Source organism: Felis catus, chromosome B3 (genome assembly GCF_018350175.1).
Source record: "Felis catus isolate Fca126 chromosome B3, F.catus_Fca126_mat1.0, whole genome shotgun sequence".
Lineage (NCBI taxonomy): Eukaryota > Metazoa > Chordata > Mammalia > Carnivora > Felidae > Felis > Felis catus.
In genome coordinates, this window is record NC_058373.1 from 106,088,755 (window position 1) to 106,104,299 (window position 15,545).

Here is a 15,545-nt window from a genome sequence, read left to right on the forward strand (position 1 = left end):
TGTCATTGAGGGTCATAACACTAACACTAGCTATAGATTCGGTTCCAGTTCTTTCTGGCAAACTTCCCATCCCATTATTGAAGGAATTATTTTGTATTTGTGGTATATAATTCCCTTGTTACCTTAAAAGTGTCAGAGCCTAAGGTGACTTAGAACTTGAGCGTATCTAAACTCTCTCTGGAAGATAATTTTAAGAAATTGCCTTGTATCTGTTAAATTATCTATTAAAATCCAATTTAATGAATAAGTGTCATTATAACGAGCATAATTAAAAAGCATATTATACGTAACAAGGTAATTTTGAGTCCCAGTTGACCTTATGGTAATTAGACGTTATGGATCAGGTTCTAAAACGTTCTTTCCCACAGAGGATTCAGCCCCACATGCTTTTCTTTTCCGTGATCAATAGTTTTACTCTTGCCAGGAAAGTAGAGGACCGACCTGTAATGTGCTGTGTGGCAAAGGTAACAGAAATAAAGCAGATTGAGTTCTAATTTGGGTTGTATCTAGCTGTTTAACCAGTCAGTAGTTCACCTTGTTTTCATTCTCCCGTTTTCGCTGGCAACGCCTTACCACACGTGAAAGGAGCTAGGGGCGGAAAGGAAGGAAGAGATCTTAGAGTTACCACTTTGGAGCACTGACTTGCCTGGCACTACGTGGGGTGCCATAGAACGCACCACGACTTTAGGTAGCACTGCTGCCTTTGAAAGCTCGTGGCTATTTGGAGAAGAAAAACAACACCAGCAAGATGACTTGTGAACAGCTCAGGCCCGGACTGATCCAACCGGAAGGAGCCAGGAGCTGAGCCGAGTGAGGACACCGACGGGGCTCAGAAGAGAAAGTGGGTCTCAAAGGGTGATAGCAATTACATGGCATGGGGTCGAGAGGCCGTTCCAAGGAGGCGCACAGCAGAAGCCAAGGCACCGGGGGTGGAGGGGTGGGGGAGGTGCAGGGGGTCGATGCACAACTAATACAGAGAGCCCTGCAATTGTAGCAGTCATCAGTCATAACAAATGGGACTGGGCAAGACAGCCTGTGATCCATGCCGCGTGCCTTCGTTAAGGGTACCAATCAGCCCAAGCTCCAGCCGCACGCTCCTCGTCTATAAAATGGAGATCGTGAAAGCAGTGGCCTTGCAGTGGTCCCTCTCGATGTGAGAGAGCTAGACCCAGCGCATGTGCAGTAGCAGCAGAGAACCTGCATGGAGTAGTTGCTTGTTTAGTGGCCTGTTAACGTGCCTGTGGGATCGGGAATTGGTGCAAACTGTTCAGGACGACACTTTGTTTTAAGAAGGTTTGAAGTTTGCTCTCTGCGGTTTGCAGGACAGGTTGGAAAGGGTGGCGGCCTGGAGGCCACAGCCGCCACTAGATGGGTTCTCCCTATGGCCAGGTGCGACCCCGCGAGAGAATTGAGAGACCGCGCTCAGCAGTACTTGGAGATGGTTTTGTGCACGTGGACGATGAACAGGAATGTTTCCAAGTTGATGTCAAGATTTCCTGCCTTTCCACACTTACTTTCTCCTTTTCTGCTGATTTCGTTCCCCAAGACTGGTGACCCTCTCCATTTCTTACCTTGCTGACAAGAAGTTTAATCCCCAGCAACACAGTCATCACACCAGATTCCACCATGAGATAAGCCTGTGACGTATTCCGTGGGGGATGTTTCATAAGCACATATGTCCGCAGCGCTTGGTTATCCTTAAACGCTCTTCCTTACTCCCACACCGCAGAAGTTAGCGGACCCTTTGGTCAGGCACCTGCCACAGCCCTGCCTGGAGTGAAGTCAGTCGGGAGGAAGGCCCTCCCTGCCCCACAGGCTGAACAGGGAAGGGAAGTGAGGGCCCTTCACACCGGGCTTGCAGCCTCAGTGGCCAGGGTCACTTGCAGCTCCCAGAGGGGAGGCTGCCTGGAAGGTGTGAGTTTGAAGCAGAAGCTCCAGGCCACGAGGGACCCTGCCTTCCCAGACTGGAGACGAGAGTGGCGGAACGGACAGGACATTCCTTAAACTAAGAACGCTCACTTCAGGCCTGGGCAGGGTGAGCAACAGCCTACTGGGTATCTATAGGTGACTTGTGGCAATTTAAAATTCGCCCTGCTTTATTCCCTGAAACAGACTTCTCCCTTCCGAAATAAAGAAAGAAACTTGGAGGCTGGTTTATATTGCCAAATGAACCCACCTAAAATACACTTTTATGAAGTGTTCTGCCGTTCTTTTTTTTCCAGATGCTCACTTAACATGGCAGCCCGGGGTGTAGTAAAGCACAAAAAGCTACTTTAAAGTAGGGGGATTTGGCTTAAATCCACTGAAGCAGAGCTAAGGCTGATCTCGCCATCCATCCCTAACTTATTTTAATTACGCCTGGATGTTCCAATTCTCTTGGCAAATTTTTGAAATACTTGAGTGCAGCAAGGTAGACTTAAATACTGTTTTAAAATGGCCGATTTGTTTCCTGCCTTGTAAAGAAAGTTGAAGTGGATGTCTCAAACGTTGCCACCCTCCAGCACACCAGAACACTGCCAAGCTTTAAAAGCAATTAAAACGTTAGGATTGGTAGGGTCCTTAAATTACAGAGATTAGCGACTCATTCTGTGGATGACAGATGATACTAAGAACTGGGGCAACCTACAGAACCATCCCAGAGGGCGAAGTACCCTTCTCCCCTTTCCCCAAGGGTACAGTTTCTTTGTCTGCTCCAACAGGCCACGTGCAAGGCAGTATGTTGACAGGTAGATTTTCTTAAGTACTATCCATTAAAGTCTCAAGTCTCTTTGTGGGACACATAAAGAGAAACCAAAATTGTTATGAATTAGAGCTAGTGTTTAGTCCAGACAGCCTCTGGGGGTTGAGAAGCATAAATATATACAATTTCAAAAGCAAGGAGTTCTGCACTCCATATGGGGAGCTAATGAAATGCAAATCTGATACTTCAAGTATTGTTCTCACTCTGATTTTCAACTCCTTTTCTTTTAAATGTAAAACAGAAGGACTCAGCAGAACCACACCATAAAGTAGTTTCTTCAGCTCAGTGTGAAAAGGACACAGAACTAATTTATTTTTTTCTTATAAGTGGAGCTTTTCTCATGATGCCTATAGATGTTTCCACGGCCGGTTGGTTTTCATTAGTGGCAGTTTCAACCTTCCTTAGCATTCCTCTTCCTTGGCCTTGCATGGCCGGACTGTGGTGTTCGCTCTTAACTGACTCATGAGCCTTTAGTGTTCTGGAACTGAGGGCTACCCAGAGCCTGTACGGTGATGCCAGCATTCTGGTTTTTACCCTATCACGTGTTTTACCCATGCCAACTTAGCTAGATTGTTCCAGTTAAAGTTTGAGGGTTTTCCATCACGATGTCCTGGTGAAAATGTTTGTGGGGCAATGATTGTCCCAAGAATGACTAAAACAATCTAAAGAAGTCTGCCCAGGTCTAGGGAATTATGATGGCACCCTACCTCAGACTAGGCGATAGAATGGATCTCATTTTAGAACATGGGCAATTTTCTCCTGTTGCCTACATGCTATATTTGGATTTGAAAACATGAGATGAAAGAGAATGGTACTACTGGGGCACCTGAGTGGCTCAGTCGTTTAAGCTTCTGACTTCAGCTCAGGTCATTATCTCATAGTTTGTGAGTTTGAGCCCCACATTGGGTGCTACCAGCAGAGAGCCTTCTTCGATCCTCTATCCCTCTTTCTCTGCCCCTCCCCCCCCCCAAAAAAAACAAAACACAGTACTAGTACAATAGGATTGACAAATTTGTTCCTTCCCTTTCCTACTTACCGGCACACGAAACAATATTCAGCATAAAGAGCAGGATAGATGGTTTTAATGAGATCATGTCAAAATCTAGAGAAAAGGACAAGCCAAGTTGTCCAAAGTGGGGTATGTGTTGTCCAGCTCTACCCCCAGGGTTCTTTCCTCCTTCTGTGGCCTTTGTGTCCCGCCCCCTTCCCCACACTCATGCTGCCCCCTCGTTTATCTGTGAGAGCGGCAGTAGTCATGTGTGCTTTCATACCCATGTGTCTTGAGTGTTTCACTTACCATTTGATTCTCCCAAATGTTACAGCCACCTTTAAAACAAGAACCCTATCTTCTAATTCTTGTTTAACATTTCCGGGCCTAATGGATGTTGTATACAGAGAGGAAACTCCAGTGAAATAATGGCTCTGGGAATGCTTGGGGAAATGTTCGTAATAACCCTACTAAGCGCTGTGTGAGAATGTTTAGGTTACAGAAGTACTGCTGCTTTTTTGTCCCCAGTTACTGCTGCTTTTTTGTCCCCAGTGTAGAAAAGTCTGTTGGGAAGTGAGACACCTAGTTTATGAGCTTTATCTGTGGACAGGCAGTGCGTAGTGCTTTACATGCATTATTTCACTCCATAGATGAGAAAACTTAAGGCTTTTTTTTTTTTCTGAGTTATTTAATTATTTATTTATTTTGAGAGAGAGAGAGAGAGAGAGAGAGAGAGAGAGAGAGAGAGAAAGAGAGAAAGGGCATGAGTAGTGGAGGGGCAAAGAGACAGAATCCCAAGCAGGCTCTGCACTGTCAGTGCAGAGCCCGATGCAGGACTCGAACCCACGAACCGTGAGATCATGACCTGAGCCAAAACCAAGAGTAGGACACTTAACCAACTGAGCCACCCAGGCACCCTGAGAAAACTAAGGCTTAAGGAGAACTTGACCCAAGGTCACACTGGCCAGGAAGCGTCACACAGGACTGAGGCCCAGTCTGATGCCAAAGCTCCCGCCTTCAAATATTCCGTGTGAAGGCTTCATGTCTTGCTCTGTATTTGTGTGTTTATGTCTTCATCTCCAGGCCAAAATGTGATTTTTCTTGAAGATCATAGACTAGAGGAACAGACAAATAACGTTAATATGCCACTTTAATAGTAGCTTAATAAAGAAGTAAGATATTTTTAAGTAAGTCTGGATCTAATGCTTAGAAATAGAACAAAAGAATGACTCTATTTTTCTAGCTAATAATCTGATTAAGATCCCCCCCCCCCAGTTTAGACTATTGGTTGTGTCTAATAAAAACACATTTTTACAAGTACATTTTAACTTCATGACTTTCTTCATAGTCAACACTTGTTGTCCTGACATAATCAAGCCATAAGTCCTTAAATTAGTTAATCATGTAAATTTATGGTGAACAGAAAACATATTTGTGGTTTTGCTTAAATTCTTCCCTATTAGATACTAACTAGATAAACAGATTTGTAAAAGGAATTTGGGATTGGGAATCAGGAGTTTCAAGTTTGTGTTAGGTACTGCCACTTTCCATATGTTTGACCTTGGGCAAATCAGCCATTCCAAGCCTCAGTTTGTCCCTCTGTTTAAAAAAAAAAAAAAAAAAATCATAGTTATTTTAAACCTCCAATGAAATATTATATGTGAAAACTCCTCAACCATGAAGTGCCTTACACATTCTGTTCCATGTATTAACTATTCAACTTTTTGACAGTAACAGATTCCAACCTTTTTTAAATCCATTTTTAATCTGAAAGCAGACTTTGAACATTCCTGATGAATAGTCAAGAATTCAGTTTTCCTCTTCCGTCTAGAATTCATGGATGCTGTATATTAAAGAGATAAGTTGGATCTAGGTGTTTTCCCTATTTCTCATCCTCCGATCCCTTACATAAGGAAACTAAACAATAGAACATAACAGCTCTGTTCTCTTTGTCAGCAGAGCATTACAAAGTCCTGAAAGAATGTTAAAGCAGTTTCAAAATACTATTTTTAGGTGCAGTATTGTCAGGAAATAAGCTTTCACTAAGAGATTTTGAGAAGAACGGTTCTTGAAAGTCAGCAGCTGGAGTAGCAAAATGAATGATCTTGCATTAAATTTTAATACCCGTGCCAATATTGTTAACAACAAAATAAAATACTCTTTCTCCAGGTTGAAATTGTCCAATGATGAAATCAAACGGGCAATTCTAACAATGGACGAGCAGGAAGACCTGCCCAAGGACATGTTGGAACAGGTGAGCTGCCAGACATATTTTAGAGCGTAAGCGACGACTGGCTTTCAGCAGGGAGTGGGATACTGAGAAAATCTGGTTGCTGCTGGTGGACAGTTTCCTCATCTCTGAACCAACGTTGAATGTGGCTCTCTTAGGAGATTTTATTCTCCCATTGCCCCTCAAAATGATGGGTGAGAAGGAAGGTCACGAGTTTGTCAAATGCCTGAGACCCACAATGCCAGATTCTGTCCCTCATGCTGCAAGTAAGGTATTATGCCTTCAGAGGTCATGCAAATCTACTAGCTTTTGGGAAGTGTTTGACAGGAGTATGGAGAATCTCACTCGCATTATGAGGTCACGGACTGCTACGTAAACTGATTCATTATGGAATCCTTAATACAGTTTGTGTCTTGGCCTTGACTCGCCATTCCTACACCACAGGAGCTACCGTTACACCCCCAGCTCTGTCACCTGCATCGAAATCAGTAGTGTTAGCCGTGGCCGGGCAAGCTGAATGTGGCGACTTCACGCTTTCCGTGCAGCCTTTCTATAACATGCTCTGCAGCCATTCCAACTCGGTTACGTGTTTCTCTGCAGCTTTCTTCAGTTGTTACCCAAGTGACAATGTTGTGGAACTAGCACATGCTTCCGGGGTTATTACCTGCTTCTTGGTCTGGACCTAAATTTTTCTGTGCTTTGTGGAGATAGCCTCCATGCTCTGAGAATGTTCTGTCTGCTTGTCTCATTGTCCGTAGGACATAATCCTATTTTGAGTGATTTCGGTCAAGAGGTCCACGTCCCTTAGTGCCAGGTCCTCCAAAGGTTAACTGTGGATGCCGGTGATGGTGATGCCAGGCTGGACTGGGTGTCTCATCCGTAGGCAGACTCGGCTCCCAGAAGCAGAGGAAAAGTCTGTTTGCCGTTACTAACAGTGATCCTGGGTGGCATGGCCGCTCCGGGTGGAGTGCCTGTCTGCTTGTGCATTTTCTGTCGTGTTCTCACTGGTGTCCTAAAAGGCCTCAGACGCAGAGCAGGGAGTGATGGCTGAAGGGTCGCCACACCTCCGTGCACCAGCCCCACCTGAAACCTGCAACTGGAATTGTCCTGGGGAAGGCCTCACACTTGGCAGTGGAATAACTTTTCGTGCTGTCCTTTGTAATTTTTTTTTTTTTTGACATTTATTTCTTTTTGAGAGACAGAGCGTGAGCGGGGGAGGGGCAGAGAGAGAGGGAGACACAGAATCCGAAGCAGGCTCTAGGCTGTCAGCACAGAGCTTGATGCGGAGCTTGAACCCACGGACCATGAGATCATGACCTGAGCTAAAGTCGGACGCTTAACTGACTGAGCCACCCAGGTGCCCCCATGCTGTCCTTTTTGAGGTTTGACTTACTTATCAATACTTAATAACTATATACGGAGCCTATTGGGATACTTTGTGTACAAATGGTTTAAAGGTGATTCCTAAACCAAAAATTAATTTTTAGAGCATTTAACAGCTTCTCTGCACATACTTTCTCTTCTTCTCTTTCTCCACCTAGCAAGAGTCTCCACCCAGAGGTGCAGCCCAGCTCCCCTCTGCCCCTCTCTGGCCCCATGCAGGTGACCCTGCATGCTAGTTGCCTGCATCAGAAGCTGCTCACACAGAGGGAAGAACTGTGCAGAAAACTGCTTTGGTCCTTAGGCCTTTAGCCCCTATTGACAAGGTCGTATGTTTAAAATTCCACAAGATCTGTTTACTGTGAAATTGCATCCAGCGAAATTCCTCCTTGAGGGAAGGGATTTCAAAATCTTGCCAAAAGGGCTTGCAGTGCAAATAGAATGTACTTCAAATAAATACAAGTAAGAAAATCAATGTACTGATGCACAATCTGGCCAAGTGGGATACTTTTGACCTGGTCTCCCCCGATAATTCTGTGTGTGTCTTACTCTCTGGTCTTCTATCATACTCTTTCTTTTCCTTCTCATTCTACTGTTCTTCCTCTGCTTCCTCGTCCTTCACACAGCACTTCTCCCAGACAGGCTCTGAAGCTAACATCGCTTTACTCTTAATTATGACTCACATTTGAACCACATTCATTCCTTCCTTTCCTTTTTTAGCGGCTGAGCTCAGAACTCAGATGAGATTAATACAGTCTTTCTTGGAATACGTACCTTTCTCCTTATTCCCGGGTGTTCGTCTAACTCTTCATTCCTCTCTTAAAACTATCCACACACAGTCTGTCACTCGACTCTTCTTTGGGAAGGACTGAACCTTTAGCAGGTGCCTCTTAACAGTGTTCTGTACAAAAGAGAGCTAGTGGTTGTGTTATCGTGAACAGGGCTGTGGACTTTGCACAACCAATGCATGTGTCACGGGGGGAGGGGGAATCCCTGACACTAGACCTGAGTTTCCTTGCCCAGTAGATAAAAATCCAAACTGAAGGGAAAAAACAAGTCTTTGTCTCTCTCTTCCTTCTCCCTTCTCCTTGTCTCACTACCTTCCTTCTGCACTGAGGAAAAGCTAGAAGATACTTGTCCTGTCCACTGGCACCATTTGAACACAGGAACACAAATGCCTAGAAGCTATCAGGCCACCAGACCCATGAACGCACTGGCATCTGCATCCACTACATCCCACTAGGAAAGAGGGGGTGTCCCTGGGCTCTGCTCTGGCCCAGCCCTTTCTTCTGCTCAGGGACCCAGCCAGATCAGGGGACTGCCCTTCTCCTGGATCGTACGCCTTTCCCTCTTGACTCTTAACTTGTTCGTGTCTCAGCCTTCCACAAAACAGCTTTTAATACCACATTCCACGTAGCCACCATCCTCTCTCTTTCTCAGTATAAGCAAAGTTCTTGAAAGCTTGTCCACACTCGCCTCCTGTTCACTCTTCCTCACCTCCCTAAAGCTGTTTTCACTAAGGACTCACCACCTCCTTATTGCCAAAGCCAGGAGGCGCTTTGCAGTCCTTATCTTCCTTGATTTGTTGGTGGTATGCAACACCAATGGCCACTTGCTCCATGATGAAATGCTTTTCTTTGGCATTTCATTGTCTCCTCTGAAGGTTCCTCCTCTTGTCCTCATTCCTCAAAAGCTGGCTTCTCTCCAGCTCTGCTTTGTTTCTCTTGGTGGTTCCCCTGGTTACCTCACTCCCATCCATGCATGTTACAACCAATATCAATGCTTTGTCTTTCAAATAGATCTCTTTAGGATGTCACACCCATTTGTCCACCTGCCTAGGAATCACTCTTGGTTCTCTTGCCAGTATTGCAAGCACTAAACTCACTTTCTCAAAACCCACCCTCTCTCCTCCAGCCATCTCTTCCTTGGTTTCCTGTTACACTCCGTGTACTTTGTTGCCTAAGCCAAAAGTCTGGACCTCATCCTTTTGACCCTCTACCATAAACCATCCATCAGCAAGTCAGGCCAGTTGTATGCTATACACATATACCTGTATGCTATACAGGCCAGTCAACCCCCACCTAAATAGCTCTAGAATCTACTCACTATCCAATCCAGGCCTCTGCCCTCTCTCACCTGGACTACTACAGCAACAGTCTAATGCCAACCCCCTAATACTTTTGATCCTTTCTAGTTCTTTCTCCATTCTATGAGCATGGTGGTCTTTTTACAATGCAAATTCACTCTCCTACCTAAGATTTTAAGCTACACCCCAGTGCCCACATAAAGACTGAACTTCTTACAAGGTCCTTGCTGCTACCTGGCCTTGACCCCTGATGCCATTGCAGCTGTCCTTCTGCTTGCATAAATGCTGTGCCACCCATTCCAGACCCTGCCACTTGATATGCACTCTGCCTGGAATATATCACAACCGCATACCGTTCACCTGGAGTTCTAGTTCTTTCTCTGCTGGTGGCATCCAGGCTGACTGCCTTTTCTGAGGTCCCTTATTTAAATCCAACAAACTTTGGAAACCTACTAAATGAACCATCCAAATGCCAGCTTCAAGTTATGGGGAGGATCTTGGGGTTCAGAGGGTCAATGTCATTAAAAAAATGTATATATCCAAGGGCATTTGATCCAGAAAATAGCACACATGGTCAGGGCTGTGGGTGTATATACATCTATTTGTAACTTTAAAGGAAATCAGACACAGAGTACTTTTTCAACTTTAAATATTATTGTTATTTCTTCCACATTCCATGCTCATTTATTCCTCCAAAATAAAATAATGGAATCAACAACTTCAAATCCTGGTGTTTTTCTCATCCATCTTTTTTACATGGAACAAAAAATGAGATGGAATTAGATAAGCCAGAGAAATAAACAAAATTGAATGGAAAATACACATAGAATTACTCATTCTAGCATGATGTAATAGAAAAAAGCATTGAGCTGGCAGTCAAGAGACCTAAGTTCTATTTCTGACCAATACGTGAATTTTCTTTGTAATCCTGGGTAAGTGGTTTAATCTCTCTGGACCTCAGTTTTATCATCCACTTGATGAGAGCATTGAATCTCCGAAGTCCCTCTAATGGTCTATGCGAAGCAGATACTGCTACAGGGCTTACACGATCTGATTTGAGAGACAGTATAGAACAGAAAGGTGCCATAAACGAATCTTATTCCAATAAGTAAAAAAAGGAAAGTTTTTTGAATATTTGAATAATATTTCATTGAAATATTATTGACATACATCACTGTATAAATTTAAAGTGTATAGCATAATAGTTTGACACTTACAAATGTGAAATGATTATCATAATACATTTAGCATCTGTCATGTCCTATAGATACAATAAAAAAGGAAAAAAAGAAAAACATTTCTTCCTTGTAATGAGAATGCTTAGAATTGACCTTCCTAACAACTTCCCTATATGTTATACAGCAGTGTTAGCTATCATCATCCTGTACATTCTATCCCTAGAACTTAATGTATCTGGTAACTGGAAGTTGGTACCTTTGGACCACCTAACTGGAAAGATTTAATCACGTAGCATATCTTAACAATGACCCGGAAGTAGCACTTCTAAATGAAACCAAAGTTACAGTCTTGTCTTAGGGCCAATTAACAGAAAGAGTGAAAAATTACTGCAATAATTCCGTTATAAACTTCAGTTCTAATACTTGTGTGTACTTTTTAGCTCTTGAAATTTGTTCCCGAAAAAAGTGACATTGACCTATTGGAGGAACATAAACATGAACTGGATCGCATGGCCAAGGCTGACAGGTTCCTTTTTGAGATGAGCCGGTGAGTTTGGAAATGCATAAAATGTGAACATGCCCTCTACCTTTCTAAGGAAGTTAAACTTTCAATCCTGGTTGAATTATTTGGGCCAATAACCTGGCTTAACTTGAAGCCTTTTTAAATTGCAAAATCTTCTGAAGCCTGAGTTGTGTGGAATTTGTTTTGTTCATGTGAGTTCTTGCCCGTGGGCGAACCAGGGTTAGGGCTTCTTCACAATTACCTCTATTTCTGGACCTAAACAGGTCATAACTTTTCCTGGTTCCTGTCGGGGTCATTCTCCTTACCACTTTGACTTCTTGGAATCGTATCTCACTCTTCTCTGTACCTCAGCATCTCAAAAAATAGACTCAGCAATGTCGACCTAGAGCCCACATTACTGAACAGCTAGGGTCTGCATGTCAAATCCTGACCCATGCAGACATCTCTAATCAATCATGGCATACTTCCCGTGAAGCCTTGGCAAGCATTTTCAACCCCTCTCCAGAAAGCCCAGAGGCAGCCACTGCTTCATAATTTTGTTTGGCATGTGAGCTGAGTCTCTTTGCCATCCCCGGCCTGGAAATTTGATTCTGCATTAGACAAGGACCAGTGGTCCTGAGACTCTCAGTCACCCCCAGGGCAGTACTCTTCCCCTGAATATCAAAGGCCTACGAGTGTAGCTCAGGTGAACGTATCTCTCGCTGTACGTTTCTACCATATCCAGAATTATTTTGTTGTTTGTCCATCCCAACTTGTCATTTTGTATATATACTACTGTAGGACAAAGGATGGTTTTAGAATTTTGACAAGTGGGCCCAGCAACCCTGTGTATCATCAATAAGTAGATGGTCACTTGCATAGCTGCCATTTTGTCATTGTCTAGCTCTGTGCATGCATCGTCCCACTTGATCCTCTCATCTGCCCTGCCAAGAGGGCTGGTAAGTAGGGAGGTATTCTCTTCCATCTAATGGAGGAGTTAAGTTACCTGCCAAAGGTCACCTAATAAGAGGAGAACCTGGACTGCAAACCCAGGTCTGCCTGATTATATGGTATCATTTTGGAGGAGGGGCTACTGAACTGAAGTTTCCACTAGAGAGCAGGTAAGGCAGTGGTTTGGTTTCAGAAGACCTTGGCAAGAATGCTCTGCCCTCGCCCCTCAGCAGCAGCAACCTATCTTACTGATGACCAGGCCGCTTTGCACCCTCTTATCTTTGGTCACCAGTTGCCATCTTGAAGGCACAGCCTGCCAGCCCTGAGGGGAGCAGATAGAGAGCTAACTGTAAAGAAAGAGGAAGGTTTGGGGACATGAGTGGGGAGAAGATGAGGAGAGAATGCCGGAGACAAGTTTTACTCCACAGCTTTGCCAAAGGCAAACTTTGTGGAAAGTTAAGTATAGGAGAGACACAGGAAACAGCCCCTTAACGTGCAGCAGAATGGGGAGGTTTTGCATTCTCGTTCCTTTTTATCTCTTCTGTCTTCACAAGAGCTGCTGGGACTCTGAGGAAAGGGAGGTGGCAACTCTCCTTTTCTTTAGCAGTTGCCTGACCTGGTTAGAGCTAAGGACCCTGCTGCCATTGCCCAAATACCTCCTGTTGGTCAGAGGGAAATGGGCTCTCCAGGCGAAGTGACCTCATTTCCTGTCCAGCAGGGGAATTGTGCAGGCTTGTGTGTGTGTGTGTGTGTGTGTGTGTGTGTGTGTGTGTGTGTGTGTGTGTGAGAGAGTGTTGGGGGGGGTGGTGCTCGAAGGCACCTCCACCTCCGTATCCATTAAGTGAACATAGATATATTAAGTAGATGTTCATTAGTCCATGCTTGCTCTTACAGCATCAATCATTACCAGCAAAGACTGCAATCGCTGTACTTCAAAAAGAAGTTTGCAGAGCGTGTGGCAGAAGTGAAACCTAAAGTAGAAGGTAAAGTCAGGCCTCCAGATTGAAAGTGATGTTCATCTTAAGTGCCCATTTGCAACTGCAACCCAAGTGCAGGTAGTAAACAGGATCCCTTGGGTGATTTTTTTTTTTTTTTTTTTTTTTTTTTTTTTTTGCTTAAAATCTTTTGAAATTGTGATGAGTAATTACTTAATGTCTGCACTTGGCCCTGTGGCCCAGCCTGGGTTCTGGAGCCCACAGCACATCTCCTGAGCTCCTCTGTAGAATCAGGCTTTTAACATCCTGGATGTTGGTGAGAACGTATCTGACCGCTACTAGCATTAAACCTGTAGCCAGCTTTATTGCAATGGTGCCTTACTAGATATTCTAAGGGAAGATTTGAGGCTATTAAATTTTTAAGTGTTTGAAAAAATGGGCATCTGAAGAACACAGCCACAGAATGCAGGCTGGACTCAGGACCCTGCTCAAGCCCCAGTCCCTGAGGATACCTGCAAGCTATAACATGAAACACATTTGGCCAGTTTTTCTGTCAATAGAATTGATCAGTTATCCTCTCAGTCTTACTCATACCAGGCAAGAAAGTGTTTGCAGAGGAATGTGGGAAATGCAATCACTGTTCCATATATCCCTGCTTACAGTTGATGAGCCAGTCAAGAAAAGGACTAAGAAAGGATAGGCTTGTGCGGCTGTGGGTCTCTTGAGCAACGTGAGCTGGCTCTCCCTGTCCCCTTGCTCTTTGCTTCTAGGTTAGGTGTTTTGTAAGTGCTCCCTGGTAGTCTAGTGACCCAGGCTTACATCGTCCGTGTCTGCTCCCAGGTGTGTGGATTTAGGCTGGGTGTCCCTGGAAAGTCCTGGTGGTAGTAGTTGTGTTTATGTGTGCTTTGTTTTGAAGCAATTCGTTCTGGCTCAGAAGAGGTGTTTAGGAGCAACGCCCTGAAGCAGTTGCTAGAAGTGGTTTTGGCATTTGGAAATTACATGAATAAAGGCCAAAGAGGCAATGCGTATGGATTCAAGATATCCAGCCTAAACAAGATTGCTGACACAAAATCTAGTATTGACAAGTAAGTATGGTATCTTCCAACACTTGGAGGATCCAGGAGCTTAGGTCAGGACCCCTCTGGGCCTCCTGGGCCTCCCTGATCCTGCAGCCTCTGGTTTGCTGGTCTCCTGCTCATGCTCTTTCCTTCTCTCCAAGAGAGAAGTGACCTCTCTTCTCTCACAGTTATAAATATCCCTAAATTCCCATTGGGCCAATGATCCTTCATCCATTTTCAGGCCCCAGGGATATCAGCCAGTCTAAGTTTTGGGGTTTTCTTGGGTAAACTTTTTGTTGTAGTATAATACACTAAGGACAAGTCCACCGGTCTTAAATTTCACAAATTGGACACCTCTGTATAACTAGTCCCCAGAACAAGAAACAGAATGTGACCCACATGCTGCTGGTCTCCTCATGACCTCTCCCAGTCACAACCCCTCCACAGAGAACTGTGTTCTAGGGGAAAAGAGAAAAGTGACAGCCGATGATGGGAAGCTTGTTGGGCTTTTAGGGTATGTCTTCCTTTATACATTGACGCTAGCGGCTATAAAAACTGATGGGGTCTAAGTGCATTTTGGCTGTTGGTATTAAGCCGCTGCTCCCAAGACTCCTCAGAATGCTTCCTAGAAAGTGCAAAAGTGAACAGATTCTTGTTAGAAACACTGAGAGGTGGAAATGCTCTGGTGTCATTAACAGGATCGTTAGGCATAGTAACACCAGTTTCCCTGAGAGCCCTGTTTCTCTAAGGTTCTTACTGACTTCAAAGCAACTTGCCCAATTGTCTCTAAGGGAAACTTCTCTGCATCCAAATTCGCTTTAAAAATAGGCTGTTCATCCTAATTATTCCTAACTAGCAAGGGCTTTTTACTCTATATTTTCTATAAGGTTAGTGATGCATAGCATTATGGCAACCCTGAATCCATCCTATAAAGAAATAAGCAGGGTGGGGGAGCCTGGGTGGCTCAGTCGGTTAAACATCTGTCTCTTGGTTTTGGCTCAGGTCATAATCTCATGGTTCTTGAGTTTGGCCCCGCTTCATGCTCTGTGATGGCAGCACGAAGCCTGCTTTGGGGATTCTTTTTCTTCCTCTCTCTGAGCCCCCCCCCACCCCCTCCACTCACACTTGCTCTCTTTCAAATAAATAAACTTTAAAAAAAGAAATAAGCAGTGAGTGTGTTAAGTTGTAGGGCTAAACCTTATTTTTTGCATCATGTAGAGATAGATTAACAAAGGGCAGCTGTTCTATCACCACCTTATTTTTAATGTGAGCACTTGATCCTTCCAGAGCACTTTCATATTTGATTGTGTGAAGTTCATGGGCCAAGTGCTACGTTGCCTACTGTCAGATAAAGAAACTGAGGCAATGTCAAGTGGCTCATTTAGTCTGCCTAAGATCACAAGCAAGGTATTTGGTCTCACAGGTATTTGACACCTGTCCTATTGTCCCCACCTCTACTCTAACAACAGATGGATCTTATTTGTAGGTTGTAGTAGG

The 15,545-nt window shown here is 44.3% G+C and overlaps 1 protein-coding gene across 4 annotated transcripts in view; it reads left to right on the forward strand.

Annotated features, from left to right (window-relative positions):
• Window positions 1-15,545, forward strand: part of DAAM1 (dishevelled associated activator of morphogenesis 1) — a 176,849-nt gene that overhangs the window by 145,279 nt on the left and 16,025 nt on the right. For all 4 annotated transcript variants that reach the window (XM_023255733.2, XM_023255734.2, XM_045059982.1 and 1 more), the window contains 4 exons: window positions 5,898-5,982; window positions 11,043-11,149; window positions 12,950-13,038; window positions 13,907-14,075. In XM_023255733.2, the coding sequence (XP_023111501.1) occupies window positions 5,898-5,982; window positions 11,043-11,149; window positions 12,950-13,038; window positions 13,907-14,075 (450 nt within the window). The remainder of the gene's footprint in view (window positions 1-5,897; window positions 5,983-11,042; window positions 11,150-12,949; window positions 13,039-13,906; window positions 14,076-15,545) is intronic.